The sequence below is a fragment of the Pleuronectes platessa genome, chromosome 15 (assembly GCF_947347685.1).
Source record: "Pleuronectes platessa chromosome 15, fPlePla1.1, whole genome shotgun sequence".
Classification (NCBI taxonomy): Eukaryota; Metazoa; Chordata; class Actinopteri; order Pleuronectiformes; family Pleuronectidae; genus Pleuronectes; species Pleuronectes platessa.
This window is the reverse complement of record NC_070640.1, coordinates 6,252,952-6,280,715: the sequence shown is the minus strand read 5'-3', so window position 1 is coordinate 6,280,715 and position 27,764 is coordinate 6,252,952. Positions and strand designations below refer to the sequence as shown.

General features: G+C 41.8%; 3 protein-coding genes and 1 non-coding gene across 8 annotated transcripts; 2 read left to right on the top strand and 2 right to left on the bottom strand.

The window, feature by feature from the left end:
- Nucleotides 1-1,743: 1,743 nt before the first annotated feature.
- On the bottom strand, nt 1,744-22,471 carry b3glctb (beta 3-glucosyltransferase b). 4 transcript variants are annotated; one of them, XM_053441716.1, is made up of 18 exons: nt 19,696-22,471; nt 19,350-19,493; nt 18,301-18,515; nt 17,687-17,724; nt 17,555-17,594; nt 16,789-16,898; nt 12,410-12,486; nt 12,183-12,294; nt 11,609-11,745; nt 11,109-11,172; nt 10,416-10,532; nt 9,726-9,795; nt 8,646-8,759; nt 6,365-6,464; nt 5,737-5,856; nt 5,325-5,469; nt 2,381-2,537; nt 1,744-2,281 (listed from the first exon to the last, which is right to left on the bottom strand). In XM_053441716.1, exons 3-17 carry the CDS (start codon nt 18,359-18,361, stop codon nt 2,403-2,405), a joined length of 1,440 nt encoding a protein of 479 aa, XP_053297691.1. In that variant the 5' UTR covers nt 18,362-18,515; nt 19,350-19,493; nt 19,696-22,471; the 3' UTR covers nt 1,744-2,281; nt 2,381-2,402. The 4 variants fall into 4 exon arrangements, with proteins under 4 accessions (XP_053297691.1, XP_053297690.1, XP_053297692.1 ...); XM_053441715.1 differs by having other exon boundaries at nt 19,350-22,471; XM_053441717.1 differs by having other exon boundaries at nt 2,391-2,537; nt 19,350-22,471.
- On the top strand, nt 20,856-22,767 carry LOC128457156 (mesenteric estrogen-dependent adipogenesis protein). 2 transcript variants are annotated; one of them, XM_053441720.1, is made up of 5 exons: nt 20,872-21,158; nt 21,255-21,391; nt 21,653-21,768; nt 22,106-22,279; nt 22,382-22,767. In XM_053441720.1, exons 1-5 carry the CDS (start codon nt 20,956-20,958, stop codon nt 22,394-22,396), a joined length of 645 nt encoding a protein of 214 aa, XP_053297695.1. In that variant the 5' UTR covers nt 20,872-20,955; the 3' UTR covers nt 22,397-22,767. The 2 variants fall into 2 exon arrangements, with proteins under 2 accessions (XP_053297694.1, XP_053297695.1); XM_053441719.1 differs by having other exon boundaries at nt 20,856-21,158; nt 22,106-22,767.
- On the bottom strand, nt 22,768-25,870 carry alox5ap (arachidonate 5-lipoxygenase-activating protein). Its single transcript, XM_053441722.1, has 5 exons — nt 25,711-25,870; nt 25,543-25,615; nt 24,094-24,164; nt 23,086-23,167; nt 22,768-22,999 (listed from the first exon to the last, which is right to left on the bottom strand). The coding sequence occupies exons 1-5, from the start codon at nt 25,784-25,786 to the stop codon at nt 22,837-22,839; spliced, it is 465 nt and encodes a 154-aa protein (XP_053297697.1). The 5' UTR covers nt 25,787-25,870; the 3' UTR covers nt 22,768-22,836.
- A 1,678-nt stretch (nt 25,871-27,548) lies between these two features.
- Nucleotides 27,549-27,620, top strand: trnae-uuc (transfer RNA glutamic acid (anticodon UUC)). Its single transcript has one exon. It is a non-coding gene; the product is annotated as a tRNA-Glu (tRNA).
- Nucleotides 27,621-27,764: the final 144 nt, after the last annotated feature.

Below are 27,764 nucleotides of genomic sequence, written 5' to 3'. Positions count from 1 at the left end.
CACAGAGCAGCAGCCATAATTACAGAAAACCACGGGTTGACACAGTCATACTTCCCACAAATCAGAATTTAAATTAGGCTCATTTACATCTGTAGTCTGAGTAAACACACCGCTAATCTGGCCCCTGGAACTAAACTAAAGAGTAGTGTTGGATGCAGGATGTAGCGATGAAGGAAACAAAGAAAATTAAGCACCGAAAATGCAGGGGCCAGGGGACTGGGATGGAACCACCAACCATCTGGTTAGTGGACGACCCGCTCGATCTCTGGAGCCACAGCTCCAAAGTACCTGGACCAACATTTTGTCATTTCATTTTTTTTCCTTTTAGCCACGTTTACTGTTTGGTGTCGGCCGTTCATATTAACACAAGCATCATGGATGTTGTGCTGCCAGGCTGGATATGATATGACAGCTTTATCAGAGACTTTCCCAACTGATTTCCAGCTCTTCTCTCCTTGATGGAAACTGTGATGGGTTTATTAAACATTCTTATTCATATGTTGGTGCTGTGATCTGTGAGCGACAACAACTAGTATACAGTTAAGTGTAAAAGCTCAGCAAAATATTCAGCAAGTTTATTAGGAATCTGAGTATTAGCTCTTTAAATAACTTCTCACTGATTAAAATATTGGTCAGAGGGAAATTTCCTGTATCAATTTGTGATCGCAGATTCCACTCCTGTGCTTCGAGGGCGTTTTGACTAAACGTTATTTATGATTCACTGAAAATTCCTCACCAGCATCCAACAACAGTTCTGGCTCCGCTCCTGGGTTTGCTTTGATTAATTGCAGCCATTCTCTGGCAATAAAAAACTTATAGGATGAGCGTGGACAAGTAATAAAAATGCGATCAGAAATGTGTTACACAGCTAAAAACATCTAAGTGACAGTAATGGTCGACTGACTCAGTGTCCTCATGACTTAACTGTGTTGGATTTATGAGATGCTTGAAGAACACTAACCAGAACGCGGTGTGTGTTCAATGAACCGGTTTACCGCTCATTGATGGCTGGAGAGTTGGAGACTGGATGGATGCCGCTGCAGATTCGAAGCTGATTCAGCAGCCAAAGCAACAGCTTTTCTGTGTGGAGGGCAGAGCTGGAAGAGTGTCCTGCACTCGGAGGTTTATGAAACCTCACTGCACCAATGACTCCCATGTGTGTGTGTTTGAATGAGAGTGTGGGAAGAACAGAGGGATCCGACTGTGTGAAGTTGGAAACGTCTCATCTACACATGGAAGGAGCGATGTAATGATAGGCCTGCGACCGTGCAGATTAGGAAATTTAATAATGGGACTTTTGAGACTCGTGAAGAGCAAAGTGGAGGCGGCTTGTTATTCTATCAATCCTGACGTGATGTAAGTATTAAAGCGTTCATCTCTGTCGCGCTCACACAGAAGGAACAAACCACACGAAAGCCAATTATACCGACTGAGACCAGAAGCAAATGAAGCGATAAGGAACATCTGCTATTTAGCTATGTGGCAGTGTTGTGTTTGTATTATCTGTAATGAAAGCTGATACACAATATGTCAACACACGGAGCTTTGATAGAGACATCGTCATCGTCACAGTTAATATCCCTGTTGCTATAGTAACTGAAGTCACAATGACACAGGAAACTCAACGGGGACGACACGTCTGGAGAAATGAAACAACACGCAGCCGGAGGCAGAGAAGAGGAAAGGTGCCCTGTTCCTGTCTGCGTGTGTCTGTGACATAAAACAAATAAAAACACACAAATAAAAGTTGGTTATCCAACTGGATTAATGTTTTATTTTCTGTCCATATAACTCCAGGAAACGCCAGCTGTGGTCATAATTACTCTCACATCCGTCCACACGCATCCACCCTTACTGACACACAGACCCACACACACACACACACTCACACAGACAGCCTCACAAATATATTAAATTCTAATAAATTCTATTGAAAAATCCTCCTTCAGAGAATCACTCGCGGTTATTATCGACTTGGTAAACCTTTTTCTTCACAGATACAAAACAAACAGAAATTCAATCAGGAAAAATGCAAAGATCTGGTTAGCAAGTCAAAACGATGCTTGTCAAACATAAAAATAATACATGGAAATAATCACTCTTCAATAAATTATATATCTAAAGCCTCATACACACGTTGCTGCATTAAAAATTTTTGTTTTGCAAAACTCCTTTCAGGGTAAAGTTATTCAGACGTCATTTGAATGTGCAGTTTGTTTGTCCAAGATGATGAGCTCTGGAGAAACGCACCCTGTCCGTAATGTTCTGCCATCCATTGCACCTGCACACAGACATTAGATTTAATACTGATATCAAAAATATTGATTGACTTTGCACATCGTTAACTTTACGCTACAGTGAAACAAACTACGGTTTCTACAGTTTGTTACTGTGCCGTGTTTCTACAGCTCATCTCGTGGGGGCGTTTCCTGCAGCCAAAGTCTGTAGACGGCCACGGGATCTACGTTCCAGTGCTTATGGAAGGAGATGGCCTGCTGCAAGGAGATCAGCGTGTGGTTGTAGTCATCTGGTCGGGCCTAAGATATCAAAAACAAGCCGTTTGGGTCAGTGTGTGTGCTGCGCTTAGTGTTTCACGTTTCATGTATTCAGAGGATTCCCACCGCTGCAAACTATCGGACTCTCCCCTCAGGGTAGCGCAGCTCAGTGTTCTGTTGTCGTAGCCTCCGTGACCCACAAGCTAGTCTTTCTGTCGTCCCCCCCCCCCCCACGACACTCAGGGAAGGGTAACATGAAGCAAGGATCGTGCAGCGCGTCACCTGATATTGGAGAGTGAAGTTCAATATTTTGAATCTGGCTCTCATCAACACTTGGAGCATTTTGGGCTCTGAGAGAAGTTTCTGTTTGCACGTCTCTGAACCAGAAAGGTGAGGGATGATTTCAGGGAAGGCAGCGGAAACAAAGAGATGACACGACAGCATCACACATGAAACCTTCACACTGATCCACAGACAGATAGACGCGCTTCCTCCTGACTCCCTCACTGCAGAATAACACTGTGTCTTGGCCAAGTTGATGATTAGCTGCCTTCTTCTTCAGTTAAAGCAACTAACAGAATTATAGTTTTATAGGCACAATAATAGCATTTTATTGCACCTTCTATCAAACGTCTCTGATTCCAAAACTCTAGTCTAGTTCACACCCCATGATTTTTAGTCAGATTTTTCACTTGCCAAGAAAAGCCCCAGATCAGAGCCAAATTGGCGTTCGATCAACAGTCGCCAATTGCAAAGAGTGAACTCTTCAAAGACGTGAGTCGGCTTCTAGCAGGCTGCATATCCACATGAATCAGCCACAAATATAGCCAATCAGAGCACAGGACGCGGGGACCAATCATACTAGTCGGGTGTTTCTGCAGGTGAAAGATCCTGGAGTCTGTGAGCCCCTGTCAGTCGGCCATGTAGTATGAGCTCAGGACGACTGCAAGACTCCGAACCACAAGACAGCAAGTTGTCCAGTGTGTACTTTGAAAGTCAAGTAGACAACGCATTGAGCTGTCTTATCTGAAAACCATTTATTCCTCATGTATATTCATTAGTGGAAAGTCATTTTCCAATCCAGAGCCCTCAGCAGAAGCTCAACATTAAAAACAAGAGCTGATTCTCTGAGATAACACGTCAGGTTTCTGTCTGGAGCGAATCAACATTTTCATCTTATCACTTTGTACCATTTTCCCCCATTTATATCTCAATGGTAGAAAATCAGAAAACAAAGATCCATAAAGTACATTTTCATTTAAATCTCTACCTCAGGATATCCTTCGTCGAGAACAAGAATAATAATAATAATAATAATACATTTTATTTCACAGCGCCTTTCATGTCACTCAAGGACGCTTTACAATTTAAAACAGGAGCAAACAAATAACAAAACAATTAAAATTAAAAGTGCAAGTAAAAACAGCATGGCAACTACAGTGAGAATGCAATCCTGAAAAGGTGGGTTTTGAGAGAGGATTTGAACTGAGGGAAGGAGTCAATGTTTCGGATGTCAGGTGGGAGTGAGTTCCAGAGTTTGGGAGCAGAGCGGCTGAAAGCTCTGCTCCCCATGGTGGTAAGCCGGGCAGAGGGGACAGTTAGATGGATGGAAGAGGAGGATCTGAGGGAGCGGGTGGAGGTGGCAGTGTGAAGGAGGTCAGACAGGTAGGGAGGGGCAAGGTTGTGGATGGCTTTAAAAGTATGAAGAAGAATTTTAAAGTTGATACGGAAGTGAATTGGAAGCCAGTGGAGTTGCTGTAGGATGGGGGTGATGTGGTGGAAAGAGGGGGTGAGGGAGATGATACGGGCAGCTGAGTTCTGGACCAGTTGGAGCTTATGGAGGGATTTCTGGGGGAGACCAAAGAGGAGAGAATTACAGTAGTCGATACGGGAGGTGACAAGGCTATGTACAAGAATAGAGGTGGTATTGGGGGGTGAGGGAGGGACGGAGGCGATTTATGTTACGGAGATGGAAGTAGGCGGTGCGGGTGGTGATGTTGATATGAGATTTGAAGGAGAGTGAGCCATCGACGATGACACCCAGACTCTTTAGAAGACAAGTGTTATCTCATAAGAGACCCTGTCTGAACTTTCCTCTCTTTACCAAATTCATTAATCACAAGTATATTGGTTTTTAAGACGGACTACAGCAGTAAATCTACTGTTTCTATCAAACTACTGCACTGACATATTGGTCCCAGGAGCCTGAGCTCATCAGTGCCTCTCTGAAAACACAACATAAAGTCTGTTTGAATCCCAAACTGTCTGTATTTTCTAGAGGTTCAACATGGGCCAGAGGATTTTCACAGTAATTGGTCAGGGGAGTCACTTTGGCAGCATCTTTCTTTACTCGTCTATAACTTGAGGAGCTGCATCAGGAGTTTTCTCCAGAGAACTTTGTTAGACTTTATTCTGAGAACATTAGAGACAAAGCTCAAAGAGAGTTGATGAAGACAAAGAGGTTGTGTTGAGTTTATAGAAGCAGATCATTTTCTACAAGAAGCTAGAATAGATGTTAAGTCTTTGATTAATTATTATTGGAAACTTAATCCAATGCATATGAAAACATATAAGAACTGTATGTAAACTTGTACAGGGATGTGTTGTTACATTTTCAATCTATTGCAAGTGAACAAATGTTCATCCCCATTATAAGTAACAAGTTATATAATTATTTCCAGGAGCCCCTGTTTGAACACACAGTTTTATTTGTTTCTTTACAGGGGGCGGCTAAAAACCTGACATTTGTAAAGTTAACGTGATCATCCAACCTTGTTTATATTGAATTCCTCTGAAGGTTACGGTGTGTGTGTGTGTCTGTGTCTGTACCTGGTGGAACAGTGGACTGTGTGTGATGGGGACATTGAGGGAAGTGAAGCACCGGCCCAGCACCATGTCGTCAGGAGCATCATCAGTGTAGCATCTACAACCACTGGAGACGATCCTGGAGACTGCAGGCCTACTTAGCACCATCCTACACACACCCACACACACACACGCCCAGATTTAAATTATAAAGGGATGTAATTGACCCAAAATGTGACTGATAGTGAATGTATTTGCAGCTGTGTGATTCTCTGACACACACTCAGTAGCTCTTTAATGTAATTCTGGTAATTAAATAAATAATAAATCGTCAAATCCCTTCAAAACTGTATTTGATTCCAACCAAACAAAACTTTTTAATCTGCCATATGCTATATCACTTTCAAGTTTTTCATTTTATTGTCACCAGCCTCACCCTCCTCCTCCTGTGGTGTAGCTGTATCCGTGGTTAATCAGGCTGTAGCCGTACCTCTCCCCGAGGCTCACCGCTTCCTTTGGATCATAGCAGCGCAGCAGTCGCCGCAACCTGGGTAAACTGAAACGGACAAAGACCAACAAGTGAGGTGCATGTGTGCATGTTCTAGGTTGAATAGTCTGTGAGGAGTTCAGAGGTCACCCTTTAAAGCAGGTTAGTGGGTTTGTAGGCAGATTAAAACCGCTTCTTGAGTTGTTTCAAACCACTTTCCTCCCACACCATCTTCAGGTTGTCTCTTGTTTTGTCAGATTGGAGCTCGACTGGGGACAGTGTGCGTTTATCTGGACTGAAAACTCTTTTCACATTTTCAAAGTCTGAAAAAACTATTTGTGATTGCAACTCACTCCAATCAACCTGTCACAATCACAGGATCCTGCCGAGGAGGCTAAATCAACCCCTCGCAGATGTGAACAATAATAAGGTGGAGACGTTTGTAAGGACTGAGAGCTGGAGAGTCCTAAACAGAGCCAGTTCTCCCAGCAGCAGCGCTTTGAGACACGAGTCAAAAGTACAAATACAAACTGTATTCATAAGTCATAAGTCAAAGAAAAACTTTTTTGCCAGTTACCTGATGAGTGTATCGTCATCAACAATGAGAAGCCAGTCAGCCTTTGGCCCAGTGTCTCTAAGGAACCGCCTCAAGATGGCAAATGTCTTCCCACAGTGTCCTGCAGTGACACAACATAAAGACGTCAAGTGTGAGATGGATGGAGAACGTCACTGGCTCTGATCCTGGAGGATATTGATTCATAAAACGCCAGAAGAGCAGAAACCTCACAAAGGACTGAGAGAAAGAGAGAGAGAGAGGGAGAGAGAGCGAGAGAGATAGATAGAGAGAGAGAGGTCAGAGAGGAATGCTCACAATCTCGAAAAGATGATTTGGAAGAAAAATGAAACTATCAAGACAAAAAAAGAAAGAAGGAACAGTGTGCACACATGGAAGTAAAGAGATGAAGGGATGTGGTAAAACAAATTTAGATAAATAAGACAACAATCAAGAAATCTACATCCATAATCCCGTTTTATGAACTTCAGAGACATGTTATAGTCCATCCTTATTAATATACAAATAAATAATAGAAACAGTCCTTTTACTACAATACAAATCACCAGCAACACAAACTGCTGCCTCTAAAATATTCATACAATTTCATTTTACTCTATAAAATCGCACATAAGAAATAAACATTACAACCATCATGAAGGTGAGATTTATTAAAGGACTGAGTTTGTCTCACTGAGGTGAACCTAATAAACCAAATCAGTGTAGGTGTTCATAAGAGACAAAAAGAAAATACAACATGCCATCTTTCTTGTGTCAATTCTTTCCTGTCTGTAAAGCATAAGCTTGGGAAGCATTAATCAGTGATGGAAATACAAAAGAGGACGATGGGACAGAAGAGGCTCTATGACACTTCCTTCAGCCTGTGAACAGGAGCAGAGAGAGGAATTTAAAGAGGAACACGAGGAAGAGCTGGAGGTGTCGCTGACACTGTGCCTGCTGTGTGAAGGCACATTAGAGGGAGTGACGCAGGAGGATGTGTGCTGTAATCAGGGGTCAGCTCAGACAAGAACACACCTAATACAGACACACACTGATGTCTGTACAATGTTCAAACCTCAGATTGGTTATTTCCTTACACCTGTGGAGGAGTGAGGTATATTAGGCAGTGAGTGTTTGAAGTTGATGGAAGGAGGGAAAAAAGGGCAGATGTGAGGGTGTGAGCCACTTGAATCTGTCAGAGTTCAGAGGCTGACATGAGCACCAGCCGTTAGCGTGCACATCATTAACCAGGAGAAGAGTTGCTGCAGGATGTACTGTGGGAGGAAGGCAAGCCAGCAGAGTCAGTGTGGTGCTCGGATTACTGGGATTCAGGTTTGTGTTTTATCGACACGGACCAATTACCAACATGTACAGCCATTTATGGCCATTTGCTGGGGAGAGAGAGTAGGGAGGACCCTCAGCAAAGGGCCGGGTCAGAACCAAACCTGCTGCAGGAGGGCTCCAGCCTCAGTACCTGCTAGCTCACCTGGTCGCGAGGCTGCCCTGGAAGTGGCCTATATCAACGGGATAAGGAATTGTATGTGGAACACAGCAAAGGATTCAAGGTTCTAACTTGGCTGCCAAATTCCCAATAATCTGTGGGATATGCTGAAAAACCAGTCTAATCCATAGAAGACCCACTTTTCAACGATCTGCTGCTAACGTCTTGAGACCAGACGTCTGGTGGATTCCACAGGTCAGAGCTGCCGTTTTTTTTTTTTATGTGGCTGATTGCTGTGTGTGTCATCTTCACACTAAAGCTGATCATTAGTGCAGTTATTGTTTTTCAACTATAAAGCATATTGAGGAGGTTCCATTGTCTTCTATCCAGAGGACAGCTTTTCTCTGGCGGATACTCTCAAAGCCAGAGAAAAGCTGTCTTTGAGAGTTTAAGCCATATTCTGCTGTGCTTCAGTTGGACTCTCCAGTCGTCAGAATCAGTTGTGGATCTGTCCGCACAGTAAGTCATCCGCCTGTGGTGCACTTCAAGTATGTGAGAGAGGAGGTCAGGGGCCTCTCCCTCAGGAGGCTGAAAGACTTTCTCCGGCTAACAGTTGCCTCCAATCAGGAGGACAAAAGAAGGTGAAGAGCAACTTCAACCTTCACAACGTGGTGATTTAATACAGAAAAAGAACACAGGCAAGTCAGTGGCTTTGGGGGCAGGGGGGTGGGGGGGGTCAGGTCAGGTCTTGTTGTGAGCTGAATGCATCTTATGGATGGAGTCTCTATCACAATCCACCCTCCTATGTCTGAGCTGTAGATCTGTGCTGCAGGGATCAATGAACGCTGCTGATGCTCAGCTCACCTCTCTCGGTGTTGGGCACTCCCAGGCTGATGGTGGGTATCGAGGCGTCAATGACGTCGCTGTAATACTCCAGAAACCCGGCGTCACTCTCCCATGTTGCTTTCACCACTGGCACTGTGAGGAGTGTTGGGGGGGGGGGGGGGGGGGGGGGGGGCACATTATTAGATCAAGAGGTACTTGGAAATACTCGTAATTATAAAAGGAAGATATTGACTGGAGGGAGAAAACCATCAGAAGGTCTTTGTATATAACACAAGTTAACCATAAGTTTACTTTCTGTATCTGCATTGAAAATAGTAAATAAAAAATATCAATAACTATCTCCCATCAATCATTTTCCTCCCTCAAATGTGGCGAACAATCATTCATTTATTTAATCTTTAAAAAATAAATAACGACATATTAATTAATTAAATTAAAAAGCAGATGAGAACATCCTGAACAAAGTGAGTCCCTCCTGAACTACTGTCTCGTTCAACTCTAAAAACCAACATCAGTGTTTTAGGTAATTACACAAACATACAGTCTGGATGAGGTTGTGAAGTTAAACAGGAAACCAAGTAAATGAACATGAATTCATTATATTTAATCCTAATTGATTCTCTAATTAAAATAAACTAAATCTCACAATGTTACACATCAAATAACCAATTAAAGGAACCATTATCTTTATGCCACGTGCATATTGTTGATAATATTCCTCCATGTTTATGAATTTAGACCATGAATGCTGGAGATTGGGCTTTAAATCAATTACTTTTACATTCATGCACTGGTACTTTAACTGAGGTAAATGATCACACACTGCAGAATATCATCAACTCCAGCTGGGAGGTGATGTTGGCTGGTTTGGTTGATTCACTCAGACGAGCACAACCATCAACCGAGGCCCAACAGTTCCCCTCAGCTTCAATCAGACTGCGCCAAATTACATTCTCTAATAGTTATCAGTCCCCTGTTTTTTTCCCCATCAAGATCCATTGATTATTCTGGCTTCCCTCTCGGCTCATAAGCTGCTTGTTGGAGGTCATTCATGAAACAGTATTCATCTAAAACCGATGGGTCGAAACTAACACACACCTCGCTCCCTGTGGAATTTCTGGCAAGTTTTCACAGCAACAAATACGTCATCCTTCGAGACCGAACCTCCCTGAAAAGACGGAGAGAAAAAAGTCGATGCCCCTCTGCATAGAACAAACATGGAAGAAAGAAGATGGCTAAAGGTGACCAGGAGCACACACACAGAATGAGGCGTAGCTTACGTATACAGAATGTAATGGAGTCGTCAAATTGAGGCAGAATGAGGCACACGCAGTTCTAACAGTATTATGGGGGGGGGGGGGGGGCGAGGCGACTCACAGCTATGTTTTCCATTTGGGTTTTCTGTACAGATCTGTGGATTTATTTTTTCACTCACTTCTCATTTCAGGTGTGAAAATGACCGACCGTAATAAGAATGTTATTCCTCATTCACGTCCTTTCGGTTTCAATTTGCTACCTCCGAAGAATATTCGGTACAAATGAATATGTTCTTTGTGTGTGACGGGTCTCAAAGTGTGATGGAAAAGTATGAGTCATTCTTTTTTAGGAAACTGTGACAAGTGAGTAAATGGAAAAATGGATTTAACAATGTATGGACGAACTTGGAGTAAATAGAACTTGGGAGGGTATCTGCAGCAAGTTTTTGTAAACAAGGGAAAATCTCCAAAATAGGTGAATGATTGATCAAGGTCTTATGATGTAAAGGTCATAAATAAGAGCTGTACGTACACAGTTAGGCAGGTAGGTTGTAAATGTGGTAGCGCAGTTTGCTCTCGGCTCTGTGCAAAACTCTGGAACTGCTGTCAGCTTTGGACCTTTTCCTTCGTCCCAAATAAACAAAGCAATCTGAAAACACATGAAAAGGAATTTCGGCTGCATGAGGGAACAGTGATTAGTGACATGTTATCGTTGTCCTGTAAACATAAAGTTGCCGGTTCAGTGTCGGAACGAGTACCACAGCTCCTCCGACAGTGAAAGGCTCTGACTTCCTGGCAGCTCTGGAGCTCCTCAGAACTCGGTCTGGGTCATTTACACCCAGACAGCCAATGATTTCTTTTTTATTACCCATAAGTCATTGGAGGATGTCAAAGGGGGCCGCTCAGGCTAGGGCTATGAATTCCAATTTGAAAAAGGATCAATTAATAACTTTGCAGGGTCTGGAAACCACAAACGGACAATCTGTCACAAGCAGGTGCAGGCGTTGAGTCTGAGAGCTTTTCAACTAGAGAGTCATCAGTCACCGGGGCAGTGCCGTCTGTCAACATCACGCCAGCAGGAGACCGGACAAATTCTGACACTAATTATAATGATCCAAGTTTTAAGCATAACTTATTTATTATAGTGGAGGAGACACACACACACACACACACACACACACACACACACACAGACACACACACAATTCAAGAAACTTAAAGTTACCTCATGCTTCAAGTCGATGGTAAAGTCTGACTTCAGACTCCCGTGTTGGATCCGCTCAGTGAGTCTGAAAACAAAAGAAGAAGAAGAGCAGATTGGAAAAGGGGATGCACAGAGAGGAAGTCCTGATTCGATTAACTGGTTTCCTTTGAGTCTGGTCTCCTGTTTCATGTTTTAAATTAAATATGTGTTGTTGTTTTTTTAGGTACGAATACACAGCCAATGGAAAGCGCCTCAAGCTCTAGATTTGAAAGACTGAATAAATTAATTGGTAAAGATTTCATCATGAGTCTATATTCAATTAATTAAAAAGTAATTCTAAAGATACATTACTCTGGGACCTTTTACAGACCTTTATAAAACTGACTTAGTGACTGTTTTATATTAATTTAGTGCCTGTTTTGAGTTCAGGCATATTTAGCCTGTCAGTTACACTATGATTCTCTCACACACACACACACACACACACACACACACACACACACACACACACACACACACACCTGTGGAGCAGGGGGGTGCTGAGAGCCCAGCCTGCTGCTGGGTCAGGGTAACCAAAGGAACTGGGGTCTTCAGAGAAAGCATAATGGTGGATGATGGAAGCCTCGCTGTCATGGAGCCGTTTACCCAGAAACCATTCCTGTGACATGTGAAAAGGGAAAAATGTGAAATGTGAAAGATAAGACACCTTCTACTTGTTAAAGGATTTAAAAAGCCGCCAGGGTTTAAACATTTCGGTGACATGCTCGCCTTCAAGAATCAGATGTTTAAAAAGGCGTCAGTGTCTGTCCCACAATGCCAGATGTGCCAACAGGCTTAGAAAGTGCCTGCAGGAAGTTTTAGCGAACACAGGAGTGGTGGTGCACGGTTACATTATGCAGCATTGATGTGGAACAGAGTCATCTGAGGGAAACCTGTAACCTCATCGGAGAGTCAGAGATATGAAACATGCAGGTGCTGCGGTTAGATCAGGGGGAAACTGAGCCAAAATCACCAAAACAGCTTTTGCATAAAACTGAATATCGTTAGTTTTGTCGGTTTTATGTTTTTATTTCAGGGTGCTTGTTTGCGTCTCACCTCGTGGACTTGATACCTGTGGAGCACCTGCAGCAGAGCAGCCAGTGAGACTCTGGTTTCCTCTTCTATGAAGAAAAACCAGGAAGCTGATTGGCCGAATGTGGCAGAGAGACTGGAAAGATCCATAAGAAACCATCAGCTCATCATTAATGCTTCATCCAATCAAGCTTTATGGATTGTGATTTGATTGTTTTGATATATTCTCCACATGCGGGTTCTTAACTCACTGGGGAAGCGCAGGCAGGATACTCCAATCCCCTGCAAACGCCGACAGCTCATGAAGAAGAAGAACAACCGGAACAACCTGAAACAAAACAAGTCAATTATAAGAAACTATCAATATCCTGCAGTCAGATTAATACAATTCACTGCAAAACGTCTTCAGAAACATTTTTTAAAAATCGTGTAATCTCTCTTTCTATGTGTGTCTGTTTGAGCAGGTGATCAACACGGAACAATCAAACACTCTACATGTAAACTTAATGCAGTCATACAGGTAAACAGGTTTCAATGGTGTCAGGAACAAGTATGGAAGTGAAATAACATGAAGAAGAACATTCATACAATTAGGATATATTGTATTTCCTGGTACAACTACCAATACAACAAGGTAAAATACTTTTTGACAAGTGAAATCCTGCATTCAAACCCCCACTTAAGTAAAGAACAAATGCATAAATCACCAAATAAAGTATCAAAAGTACTCCAACTGGGAAAAAAATGTATATACATTTATAATAATTATTATTATATAACATTATAAAAATCATCTTTTTGTGTCTTTGATAAAAATCTGGAACAAAACACATGTCCCAATCTAAACACTGCTTTTTAAAATACAGCACAAGAAAAAAATAGCTTTGCTTTAATCTTTAACAATGCAAAGTATTTTGTATTGTTTTTAACAGTAAAATCTTAATATAAAAAGTCGTTATATCTTTAAAATAAACGTAGCAGATCAAAAAGAAAAATGAGCTGCAAGAAAAAGCCGACACAAAAGCAGAAAATGAAAATAAAGTATCTCAGGTTTGTTCTTATGAAAGACTCTGCAGTGACACTGACAGATGATCTGCTGAATGCACCTGAACATGCTGGTGGGGGGGGCGAGACCTTAATCAGCAACACGTTGAGTGACGACATCTGCACAGCCTGCTGCGTGCAAGGTTTGTTTTTAATTGATTTTTTATTGGCTCAAAACGAAGAGGAATAAAACAAGGAGAAAGCCTCGTTTGAGGAGCTTCTGTTTGAGATCCGACCTCCTCACCAAGCGACTTGTGCAGAACAACTCACAACTCTGTTCCATGGAGCTATTTATATAGACACAGTCGTGAGGATGAATGTGTGCTTCCCTTCTTGTCTGAGACGAGCAAGTCCCTTTGTGAGTTCTATCCATTTTACCTGGAGTCACACAAAGGCAGTTTGTGTGTAAACACAATGAGGACGCAGCTCTTAATGAGGTGTTTGAAACAGCAGAATCGTTGTGTCAACATAACAAGTCGTTTCGTGCCACCTTCTAAGACGTGTTTGGAATATCCTGTAGCATTAGTCACGATGGTTTCTGACATATAGATTGTGCAGAGCAGGAGTCGCTGCTTCCCTACTGGCTTCACTTCTGTTACACAACTTTCTTTCCTTGCATTCCTCACGCGCACAACCACAACAACAATACTGTGCACGCTTTCTATGCATCTTCATTTGTCTGCAAATTGCCTTCATTTTTTCCTCTGACGTTCTTCCTCTGGCAACAGCAGACATTCCTCCATAGTCCAGTTTTATTTTCCACTTTATATCAAACTTGCAGCTGGAAATAAACCTGTCACACACAGAATGAGCCTTTTAGAATAAGACAGAACGTTAGTGGCTTTTGCCATATAACATATTACTGAGAGGGAACCTGGGGGAAAATATGTTGAATTCTTGTGTCTGGATGTTCTTGTTCTGAAGATTCATGTCATTCGTCATGTTATCACTTCAGAGCTGCTTTACTTCCACATGATGCTTGAGTGAACAGCTTGATGGAAAAGTTCCTATTAATAAAACACTCTCTCCCCCTTTTACATTTAAACTTTGTCCTATCAACAAAACATCTACAAACAAGTTTTAAAAACGTGTCACTTGTTGGAAGTAAAGCTGAAAGTATGAGATAAAACACCATGAGGGTCACTATAAGCCGGTGGAATCAGTGCTGGCAGAGGGAGGCAGGAACCGAATGCAGCCACAAGGCAGCTCTGATGCACTTTAATAAAGAGAAACTGGTTTACTGGCAGATGGCGGCTAAACAGGCTGATGAGAAGAAAGACGGGCGGACGAGTGGCCACAGGCAACTGCATCACATGAGCAGCACAATGGAGCAAAGATGAGAAACTGGGAGCAGGTGTGTGTGTGTGTGTGTGTGTGTGTGTGTGTGTGTGTGTGTGTCCACAAGTCTGCGTGCCGACACACGGGCCAGTTCAGGTTCTGAGGGGACATTTTTACCACCTGCTGCGGTGGTGTGGAAGGTCGTGCGGTGGCCAAATGAGACGGATCTGTAATGAGTTTGGATTATGAGGCGGAAAAAAAGAGCCACAGGCGGCGACATTTAGGGATAAAAAAACCTTTACTACTGGACAATAACAAACAGACGCCCTGTGCCACCATCCAAATGTTAACCTTTAGTTATAAATATGAAGTCAGGCTGTGGGAAAGAGAAATGAATTAAGAAAACTAGCAGCATTTCAGAGTTTACGACCTTTAATCTTCTTGAGATGTGTTTAAAAGTCAGTCAGAAACCGTGTGACGCATTCACCTGGCCTTGTTCAAAACAGCTTTCCACAATCCAGCTCTATCACATCCAAAGAAGGCTTTGATTCGTCCAGCTCTTTATTTGGACGATACACTCGCACCACAGCCCGTCAGCACGCGCACAATTCACCAGTTTAAAACACAGAAGCATTCAAATGTGCCATTTAAAAAAAATAAACTAGCTTTACACTCCTATAAACACTTTCAGAGTAATGGAGCAGCCAACATTACAGCGATTTCTTATCAACTTGAATATTGGATACAACTTCTCAACACCTCTGTTCCAAAGGGGAAAACAACTCCCTCTTCTTTCACATCTGGCATCTGTTTCGGTTGGAGGTACTTCTGATGAATAAGTGTGAAAGCAGAAACATCTTTCCAGCATTAATATCGTTGCTGTCTGTCACGTCAGTCACGTTTTTTTTTTTATATTGAGAAGGACTCAAGACGACTAACACTAAAGATTGACTTGTTAAATCTCTCCTTCTCTTGTGAGTTTGTGTTTTAAGCGGCAGTCGAGGGTTCACATGTTCTTTCCACCAGAACTGAGAATGTTTCATGTGTTCCACAAACACAATAAAGGATTCATGTTATTTGTGTCATTAGCTTGAGTACATTGTGTTTCTTTGTCGTTGTGACTTTGATCAGATTTTATTTTAAGACCAATTAATGAAGAAAACCATGCACATGAAAAACCAAATCCTAATTTCCACCCGGGGACCAATTAAGTATCTCTGATTCTGAGTCTCAATCGGCCTCCTCTGGGGACACACACCCATTATCTTTGTTGTGTTGTGCTCTCATGTGTCTCTCTGACATGTCACCCGCTGCATTAACTGCTGCTCACAGCAGCGACACGACAACTGAATGAGGGATTGTTGACTGTATATTTCACAACTGATGCTCCCCACCGTTCTCACTAACTGCCTCCTCTCTCTGTCTCTCAGGAAGAAATTGGTGTGTAGACACCTCCAACCGCAGACAAAAACAACAACGACGACAACAAAACGTGGCTTCAAAACAAAAACAATCACAGACGTGTCAAATCCAATCACATCCATGTCGCTTCAATCACAAACAAGGCTTTACTGCTGTAAACAGGCTGCGGTTTGATCTGACTCAGCGAAGTTCAGAGATGATGGTAAATACAATTCCTATTATCTTAAACTTATCTCAACTTATTAACTTAACTTAACTTGACTTAACCTCCATTTATCTCATCGGATCGGATCTCAAACCCAACCTGACTTAACTTATCTTAACTTATCCAGAACGGACTCGGTTTGATTTCTAAATATGTTAAATATGCTATTATTGTGGATTCAAAATGATGTTGGTGGAACAATCTAAGACTAGAGCAAGACTCTCTTTATTTCACAACCTCCTCTCCCGGCACCAGGTAATCTTCAAATCTGTGCCTCTGCTCCAGGCAGCCACGTCCATCTCATTTCACTCTGGTCTACTTAATTTTAACAGCTACCCTGCAGACAGAACTCAGCTCAAGCAGTGTGTGCTATGACAAGGGGGACACCTATTGGTACCAGTGTAATACCACAGTATTACACAAGAGCAAAGGATGGAGGTCAAACCCCTGACCCTTGACTTTTTATGTGGGTCAGTGTCACTTGCACACATTGAGAAAAGAAAAATGCAGCATCATTATCCTGTTAATGTCAGAACCCCAGATTGCTCTTCTTTCCGAATCCCCTAATGGTGATTGCAATATTTAACTGCACTGCTCTTTATAAACCTGTCTGAAGCACCAATGTTACTTAATCATGTGCCTCAAAGGACCATTAAACATCCAGTGCCTGACAGATGTTACCTGTCCAAGTTCAGCCGCCTGCTGCAGAATCTCCGCCCTCCTCTGAACCCCTCGACGGGCGTGGTAGGAGTTCCTCTGGCTCTGGATCACAAAGACCACCTCCTCGAGTTCTGAGAAACACACTCACAGGAAAGAACAAGGGATGAACGAGAGGAAAGAGTAATTACTTGTGGTGATTCAAAGAGACAGGGGGAAGTTAGAGGAACGCACAGGGATCAAATAATGAATTATACATTAGTTCTAAATGGTTCCTAATGCATGTAATTACAGTAAATTACAAGCAAGTCAGCTTCCTCGTTGACTTTAACTAATCCCTCTAAGATAACAAATCTTCTTCTTCTTTTACAACCACTTATGACTCACCATCGTTATTCTTCAGGTATTGTCTAGATTGAACAAACGAGATAAAACATGTTTTATGAGCTGTAAAGTTGCTGGCAGGTGGATTTTCTTTCCTGTTCTATTTCTCTATTCGACTGACTGAGAGGCGGCTGTAGCTTCCTGTGAAGCGTGCACACACTCACGACATGTCAATCATCCCATGAAGCTCGGGGCAAGAAAGTGAATAACATCTTTTCTTTGACTGTATTTTACTCACTGGCACAATGTCAAATACAGAATGTTAATACCGGAAAATCAAGCCTCATTAACATGCACCAGGAAACATTAGTTTGGCTGTGTAGTGTGTGTCTGTGTGTGTGTCTGTGTATGTGTGTGCTACTCGGGTGAAAACATCTGAGCCTCTGTGGTGACATTCCTCACTCACCAGCAGCTCCGCGTGCAGCGGGCTCCTGCTGCTCCAGCGCCTGCAGGGAGTCAGAGTTGGTTTAGTCAGACACACACTGCCGAACCACATGAAGAAGAATGATCACAGCAAGAGTCTGGGGGCGGCACTTACATGAGCACAGCCAGTGTGTCTGTCTTCAGCAGGGGGACCTGAAGACAGTGAGACAGATGCAGCATTGATGTCCACGCAATGTCAACACAATACCTCAGAGTTAAGTAGGTGATAAATAAAGAAAAAGCAATATCACACACAGGAGTAATAATAAAATAAAAACTGTTATACAAAATAAAATAAAACTGTATATTGAATAGTAATAGACACATACACATTAATAGTACATTATGAATACATTATATTCTTGTTAATGTCCTGTGTAAATTATTCCTGCATATTTATAAATCTCACACAAACAAAATCAATGAAAAATTCAAACTATGAAAATGTTTTAGCAACATTTTAATCAAAACCAAAACACAACATGGACACTGTTGAATAGCTAAAAAACTAATCTAAAAATATGAACCGATAAACTAACATACGCTGTCTACTGTCATACTATATTGACAGCTTTTTACTTTGAAGGCCACATCCAACCGACTTCCGGTCTCTTTCATACCTCACTTCCGGGGAGCTAGCGGGTTAGCTAGCACCTCATGCTAACACCGTTGACTGTAGCTTTTAATGTGGCTAAACAGATTAGCTGTAGCGGCTATAAGTGCATTTACCCAGAATCAGAAGCAGGGCAGTGAACAGTTTACATCCCGCCGTCACCTCCCGGAGCGACATCACTCCTCCTCGGCTCCGTTTAAAATCTCCGTGTTTTCAGGGCGGCCGATGGAACGTGTTAGCTACATGCTAACAGCGGCTGAGCACTGTGGAGCTGCAGCGACCTCTGGCGGACACCAGTTCACCACCACTGCAGATCAGCTGAGCTGAGACACTTTATATATAGATTTATATTAGTACACGAATGAATAAGTAAATTGACTATGTTAATTATTGTACTGCAGTACTTTAATAAGATATTGCACTGGTCATGACACTCTACTTAAACAAGTTTCCCTATTTAGAACAGAAAATATATTTTGCAAATTTGTGTTTATGTACAATCTTCTTTCTACTTGCTCATCCAATCATCCTGTCCATATATACACGTATATACAGATATACACTACAAGGTGTATATAATGTACGTACTCAGCATTCTTTTATTTAGTTATTTTTATTTTAAATCTATTGCCTTTTTTTACATACATCTTTATATATATATATTATTCTCTTATCTACCTCATTTTGTCTTGCCTGTTAAATAATGAAGTTTTATTATGTGAGTTTTATCTTATCTTAGTACGCTTCTCACCTATCAGTACTCTCCTTAAGTATTTCTATTTTCGGGTACTTTTCACTTTCACTCCACAAAAATCATTTTATTTCAATCACTTTATTCAAAATGATTTTATGTTGCATTTGACGTAAAAAAAAGTTGGACCAAATTTCTACAATATTTTTAAGTTCTCTGTATTTGGTTGTGTTTTTTCTTGTTTAAATGTATAATCAAGTGTTGCTAAATTATAAAATATTAAACCTCATCTAAATTTCTTTGTCATGAGGGTTTGAAATAAACATCAATAGAATCCTTGCATATTTTTGTTTATTTGTTCGATTTTTACGCATCAGCTGATATTTCCGTACCAGAATGTTTTTACTCTCAAATACCAAACATCCATATCATTCAGGCCCTGGTATGAAGGTTGATAATAATTCAAATACAAACCTCTTTCTCTGCCTCGTTGTCTGTGAAACCATCATGGTTTTTGATTCCCAGTGACGCACAGGAACCATTTACTGTCTCAGCTGTGGCAGCGGCATCAGAAATAAACTATTTTCTGTCCTTGGCCATTCAGACCAGTGGAAAAATCTAGAACAAATGAGTCAAAGTGGCTAAACATGGAATCACGCAAATTAAACAGGCGGCTGCTGCTGTGAAACCACAGCTGTGACTGGTCACATTTTTTTGCAAATAATGTGAACGTAGGCTGAGATGAAAAAGCCGCTTTCAATGGAGGTTTGAATGAAAGTAAAAGTTCTTATGTACATAGGCTGAGACTGTTCAAACTTACCAAAGAACAATGAAACCAGAGATGATTCATGAGTCTGAACTCAACAAGGTGTGTGATTTTCTGTAAATCTGTGTCGACAGATCCAGGAAATCGAGGCTTGAGCAAACACTGGTTGTACAAACTGTGATCAGAGAAGTCGTTGGTGTGAAAGTCAAATATGCAGCACATGAGACCAACTGTCCCTGCAGCACCAAGGCCTTCAGGTGACTCACTGTCCACCAGAGTTTACAAGTTTCCCCTTGGTCTCATAATATGTCTCTTGTTATTTCCAAGCACAAGGCCAAATGTTGCCTTCAGGGGGTTTCGTATATTCCACCATCAGAAGTCCTAAAAAGCCATTCTGTTGTGTTTGTGTATTTGTAATTAGTTTCTTAATTATCGGTGGTTTTAAGTTCGACCATGTCGTGAATCTTCCTTCAGCCTTGACTGAAACACTTGATCAGTTGTAAAATATGAGAGAGCCTTTGGAAGACTTGTGGAGTGAATGAAATAGGAAGTAAATACATGTATCTTCAAAGTAAAAGTCTAGTGATGTCTTCTTAGAAGGGTAAGACCAGTTACCATTATGTGTATATTTAAACTTCAAAAACACATAATTTATTATATCTGGATCTTCTTTTTTGTCTTATCTTCACTTTGTATTGCTGGAAAATTGCAGAACGGCAAAAAATATATGTTATGTGAATATAACTATTACTACATCTTATTAATTTGTAGTTATTGTTTATAAATGAACATTTCAATCAAGGTTTTTATTTTTACCAAAGTGACAATTCCACGACAGAGGTACTTAAATAACTTGAATCCGTTTCCTCTTAATCTTCTGATTGACACATTGAGTAGAAGATCAACCGACTTAAAATATTAACTGCAAATCTCTACATTTGAGAATTTTAACTTTATAATCTTGACCACAAATCTTGAGTGGTTTCTTGTCCTGTATGTGGGTCTATCTATCTATCTATCTATCTATCTATCTATCCATTTTTTATTTATCTTTCTATCTATCCATCTATCCATTTATCTATCTATCTATCTATCTATCTATCTATCTATCTATCCATTTTTTATCTATCTTTCTATCTATCCATCTATCTAGCTATCCATCTGATTTATTTTGGTAGGAGGAGAGCAGAAGTCCTTCTCTTGTCACCACCTCTAACTTGACGTGGTGTTGGAGGAGTATTAAAGCTGCAGCCTGTAGCCTCACTCAGACATAAACAGCTGCGGGCTCCAGGAGGAGGTACCATCAGTGACATCATGGCGCCAGACAAAACGTCCCCCCGCCGGATGACAGTGACGGAGGTGGAGGTGTTTCTGCGGGACCCCCCAGCTGGTTTCACCGTGGAGGAGGCCCCAGGTTCGGGTTACCGAGTCCGCAGCGACCCGGAGAGGGTCCTGGTGCTCATCGATGACTTCCAGTGCTGCAGAGGGAAAATAGTTTTCCAGAACTCGCCAGGAAGGTGAGCCGGAGCAGAGACTGCACATATGAGGGTAGATGTATTTATATATGTGACTCTGTGTGAGAAACCCACGAGAAACTGTCTGATTTGTGTCAGGAAAGTTAAGCTGCACGATCTGTGGGAGTACACCAGCATGAGAAAGAGCCTCCTGTCCAAGAGGATCTATCTGCTGACGTCTGCCTGCCAGGAACCCTTCTCAGCCGGCCACAACAAGGCAGCGAATGAAGTGAGAGGTGAGTGAACCTTTTCAGCATGAATTCACAGTGTCATAATCATGCAGTGGAAAAAGAAATGGTCTTTGAAGGCACCACTGGCCTTTCTGCATGCAGTTTGGTGGCCGGGCTGACTCACCATGCTGGCCTGCACACTCAGTTTGCAGTGGGCGGGGTGGAGAAATAACAAAAGACAGCCCAGCACTTACGTAGCCCACATGTCAACATGTTTTCCTTCAGTCCTCTGTGCCTGTTTGCTCACATGGGCGGTTTGTGTTTCAGTGCTGCAGCAGTACGTGGTGTCCATCGACGGCAGCGACCCTCTGATCAAGTGGCAGCTGGAGCGAGGCCTGGACTGGACCATCTCTTCTGTCGCTGGAGAAAGCTACAGGGTGGATGTGAGCAGAACCTCTCTGTTGTCCCTGTCCATTGATAGCAGGACGTGGGCCACTTCAGGCGGTGATGCGGCCCTCTTGTGGCCCCTAACCCACGTGTAAAAATGGCAAATGTTCCCGAAACAAATATTTCCCTGACATTGAAAGGTGTAATCTGGATGTGAACCTGAAGTGGCCAACGTGGTAAATGGTGGATTTGGCCCAAATAGCACCAAACTAACTCAGGTCCCCTTTGGTTGACTCGTGGTCCAGATCTGGAGCAAACTGCTGATGTGAGCCAGATCTGGGCCAAAGCAATGATGCTTATGTGCTGATGGTTTCCTGATTTTCCTCATGTCAGATCGACTTGGCCGAAACGCTTGAAAACTGGGCGGCAAAAAACATCCACATGGAAAGTGACAAACTACTGAGAGTGGAGCCCGTGTGGAGAGACGCCTCCTTCACCCTCAAGTACTACTCGGACGCCCTCTTTGATTTCCCTCACTGGTTTGGCTTCAGCAAGAGGAACTTTAAGGTAATTGACTCGTATTCTTCTCATTTCATATTTAATCTATTTCTGGATTCGTCAGCATGCTCAGGCTTCTCTAACCTTTCAACTCTGCTCGTATCTCTGCAGTTGAGACTGACATGATCCAGCAGCGGAGGAAGATCTGGGATAAATCGAGAGTCTGTTCGGTGGCGTTTCTAGATCGACAGACGATTGGTTCTAATACCGAACTTCCCATTGAAGGCCCAGTTCTACCTCGTTGGACGCATGGGTCCAAATGTTTCTTGTGCTCAGTGGATTGAAACTACAGATGGGGACTGGCAAGGAATTTTCTGAATGACATGAAGATTATATATGGAAATTGTACGTTTAAATAGATTTGTTTGAAAGATTTTTTTATCAGTAAACACATTTACATCCTGATTCGCACACGTTTGTATTGTAATGTAGAAGTTTCAGAGGAGTTTTCTATTTTTGACCAAACTCAAATACAATAAATGCTTTTACAAAACAAAGACATTGGCCCGTTTTAATGCAACAGTTGTCATCAGTGAAAAGATGGCGGTGTTGTGACGTGCAGGACTCTACGGGATGAGGAGAAGGGCCGACGCGGCGTTGGTGATGGTTTGCACGTGCTCGTGATAGTCGTTGCCGAAGAAACGCATCAGCAGGTAATTGAAGATGCCGACGACGCACATCAGGAACAGGAAGAAGATGATGCGCTTTCCGAACAGGTAGCCGGGGGTGCTGCAGGAAAAACGGAAAAAATAATCAAGTTACACGGCGTCACTCTCAAAACCCACACAGAGCCCCGATCACCTGTGTCCATTTACCTTTGAGAGGTTTGTCCCAGGTATCCCACAAAGTACTTCTGCCTGACCATCAGGTAGATGATCCCAGCGAAGGCGGCAGGAGCTTCAAACAGAGGAAGGACAAAGAAAAGACAAGTTTGAATAAATAAATATAAAAATTCACTAATAAACTTTATAAAGAACGACAACATGACAGCTCCTCAAAATCGAAGTGTCAGTCTGGTAGCTGGCTGCAGCATGGACCCAGCCTCCTCCGTGTTAGCGGTCGGGACATGATGTACACATACATTTGTTCTCAAAGAGAGTGTCTGCCACTTTAGATCCTTCCTATCACACAGATGTTTGTTTAAGTTCTGTTTTTGTTGTTCAGGCTATTTAATAATATAGAAATGAGGTGAAACGTCATGATTGACAGCTGAGACTGACGATGGCAGCGTTCGTTGCAGATATTTGGGCTTCATTTCTGGATAGTGGGAGGAAGTGGAGATGTGTCATCTATACACAGTCTATGGTCTTCATCCAGTGATTTACAAAGCATTAAGACAATTTCATTATCGTGCAACTTTGTAAAAATAATAAATCCCCAAAATGTTAAAAACAAAAGCTTTAGGACAAAGACCCCCATCGGCTCCAGGGCTCCTGTGGTAATCTGTCAATACCTGTCAAATAAATACTGGAGCGGAAAAGGGCATCAAATATAAGTGAAATACGTAGCAGCTGTAAAAATGATACAGCATCTATCAGTTGAGTTCAACTGATAACAACAGACTCATCATTCGTCCTGCAGAGTTTGGACATACACGTTGACCTGGGATGCAGATTATGAGACATTCCTTGTCGTCCCACATTGATGCCTGGAGACAGGCTGTTGTGGTTCTTCGATGACAAAAGGTTTGTTCTAATGGTGGATTCACATTTCAAAACGATCACAACAACGACAAAACCATCTCATTTGTCTGCCTGACCCACTAAAGCAGCACTGACACTGGGGCGTGTGTCTGTCGATGATTGATTCGAGTGTAGGATTACCTTGATTGAGACAAAGGCCGGCACACCACATCACTGCCAGGAACGTGGGATACGCGTCCATGCAGTTACGACTGGAAGAAACGTAAACAGGCTCTGTAAACAGTTTGTTTCAATAGAGTCCGGAGCAGTGAGAGAGAGTGTGAAGCAATCGCCAGCTGATCCCAGACCCCTCGTTCCTCTGAGGAGTGCAGAGCAGAAGTGGCTTTGACAAACTGTGCATGAGCCACAAGAGCCAGTTTGGTTCTCTGAGTGTCGGAGGGGCAAAGTGGAAATGGAAAACCAGGAAGAAACTGAGGCCAGTGTTCCAGTCAGCAGCTGGTCAATAAAGTTCAGTTCACAGAACCATGTTCCTTTAACCTTTTCAGATTTTTAATGGATCATTTGTCCTGAACACATTAAAGTTTGCAGCGTATTTCAGGAATAATAAAGAAAAATAGAGTTGGTCAGTTGCTCAGAAAAGATTTCTCTTAAGATATGGATTTTGTGATTTGGGTAATTAATTATGGACCTGTGTACAAGTAGACTTGTTGCTACCTCACAACAAACCACTGGTTTAGAACATTTTTGTTACGAAAGCTTCAAACTTCCCATCACTCCCTGAGGAGGTTGACAGCTCGAATTAAAATTGTGAGAAAGTTCGATACAAAAACGTTTTAAACTGTCACTTAACGTTTGCATCACATTCAAGAAATCTGAACATCACCTCTACAGGACAGGATGTGGCTCGGATATTTCCTTTTAAAAACAGGAAGTGCGTTGCAGCTGATGGACTAATAGAGTTCCACAAGACAAGTCTGAGCCTGCAGCCTTTTTATTATCATATTCTTCTGATTAACAAATTTATTGCATAGTCTTTCAAATGTCAGGTGACCTACGCTCTGATCAGTCACATATAATTTAAGAGAGAACATGTTTATTGCCACTTGCACAGCTACATTGTTTACGTAAATATAAAATAAATACACAAAATATAAAATAGGTGATGCAGCTCAGAATTAATGCAGAAAACGACACATCACACGTTGTTCAGTATTCAGGTTAAAAAAGACTCTTGAGTTGACTAACACTCATGTGCCAACCAGTTGCTGCAATAAGCGTGAAAGTCACGATTTGGACACTTTTGTGTTGCATATGAAAGACGAGTCGGTGTGAACATCTCCCACAGAGTCGTTTTCAAACCTCCACCTGTGAGTGATTCAAATGACTTGAGCCAGATCTGGTGGACAAACGGCCTTTGTTGCTTCCCCAGCAAATATTCAAATCTGTATTGCTGTGTATTGACTGTCCCCCTGTGTGTGAGGCAAATGAGGCTTGACTCATTGAGCATTACAACCACGGGGATGAAAAACCTGATGCAAAGTTTTTTAGAAGGAAATAGATACAACATAAAAGTCAGTGTGTCACTTGGGTCGGTGTTTAGGAGAGAATGAGAGAGAAAAAGAAACTTACTTGGCACAGGACACTCTGTCAGAGGCCGGTGTGTGGGCCAAGCATTCCCTCTCCACCTTCTGGGCAAAGAAGGCTGAACACACAGACAGATAAACATAAATAAAATCAAATGAACGAATTTCATCACTTCTAATATATTGTAAACACCTGCTGCTCTCCTCTACTCACTGTTCTGCAGGACGCTGATGAGGGTGACCATGACCAGGAGGTAGATGTTCTCCACCACCACTTGGGATGCGTCCATGATCGATGCTGAGGCTGAGGGAGGCTGAGCGTGAGTGACTGTTCACTGTTGACAGTGGAGCATTAACATCATGCGTTCCTCTACCACGTCACACACGCACACACACACACACTTGTTTGTAACTTCCCCTTTATGTAAATTAAGCCCTGGCTGTAAAAACACAGAATTTACCTGCTAATTTCTTGATGTGAGTCTGTGTGTGTGTGTGTATGTGTGTGTGTGTGGGTGTCATGCATGGCTTACATGACGGCACAGTTTCATAGATGGATATATGAATACTTAATTTATCCTGAGGGACATTGAGAAAAGCTTTGTACAAGCAGCTGTTTCTGAGAGTTTTTGGTTTTCATCCTCTTCTTTGATGGAAAAAGCTTCTGGAGAATTTCTACCAAGCAGGCAAACTAATGGAGATTTCCATGTATTAAATTTATTAAAGTACGTTAAATTCATAAGTAATAAGTGGGTCAGTTTATCAGTAATATTTTGTAGGGTGTGGATGGTTATATATGTTCAGATGAAACTTAATACAAAATCAAAACAGCCCAAATTAAGGGAACGTGCCTCTGTAATGTCATTTTCATTTTGGTATGGATTAAAAAACCTTTGGTAGAAACTTAAAAGAAATCACAATCACCTTAGGCTCTGCAAAAACTTGAAATGGTCATTTTAACTAAACAAACCCCCAAAAAAGAGGTAAGAATCCTTCTATGAAATGGTTATTGCAACTTTATTAATCCAGATTTGGGAAATTCCTGTGTTTTAAATGGATGATGCAACTTTCCCATGTTTACAGATGGTGTTTAAAAAGCACTTTTCACAGATTAATGTTTACACAGCGCCCTCATGGAGCAGCAATAGTCCTGGAAACCTGACAAAGCTTCAGCAAACGATGAACTCATAATTTTTCCAAGACGCACAAGTGTGAGACACATGTTTGTGGATATAGAGCAACATCTCCATCTTTCTCTGCTGAGGGATTTCATGCAAAACTCCATGCTGCGATTAACCCAATCAAACAATGTGAGGATTAAGGGACTTGTTATATGTGTTTTTAATCCCATGAGTTATTGTAAAGTGTGATGATTGTTGTCTATATGTTTGTGCTGCATTTTGCCTTTTCTCTATTTGTTTGATGCTGGGACCTGGACTGACATGAAGCTTAATTTACCAACTGAAGTGTGAACCAGCAGGTCCAGTGAAATATGTTGTGATCGGTCAAACAGCACCTGCTTGCGTCCACGAACGGAACTGCAGCTTCCTCCTAATCTAATTTCTCTCACTTTCATCAAATCCACTACATTTCAAATGATTCAATTAATTAAAGCTCAAATTATTAAAACCATTACAGCCCCGTCCCCAAACTTTAGCTTTGTTCAGTTAAATCAAGCAAATAAACATCTTAAATAAAAATAAAGAAATTACTGCTTATTTTTAGTTTTATTATTTATTTCTACGTTTGTTTTATTCATCAAGTAAACAAAACCATTTAAAAGTAAACACAAAATCTAAAATCTTGAATGAAAAGGAGCAGAAAGAAGAATAATCTGATATAATCTGAGCCTCTTTCACAAGACATTTATAAACATAGCAAATCATTTAATACATTTTAAGTTTAATATATATATTTATTTATATATATATAATGTATGTTGTAGATTCTGTGGTTTCTTTATCAAAATCTATAATATGTACATTAATCTCACCTACGTCACATATTAAATGATTTATACTATCTTCCTGTGGCCCATGTATTGCCATGGTGTCCCATATGGTCTAGCGGTTAGGATTCCTGGTTTTCACCCAGGCGGCCCGGGTTCGACTCCCGGTATGGGAACTACTCTTTTTTCCCCCTAGTGGAGGTTTTCCTCAGCACTTAGAGTCCTGTTCATACATGTGGTGTTTACAAAGTGTCAGTGATTGTTGGGTGTGGTTAGCTTGTTTTAATAAACAAACTATGGCCCCTGTTTCCGCCCATGTT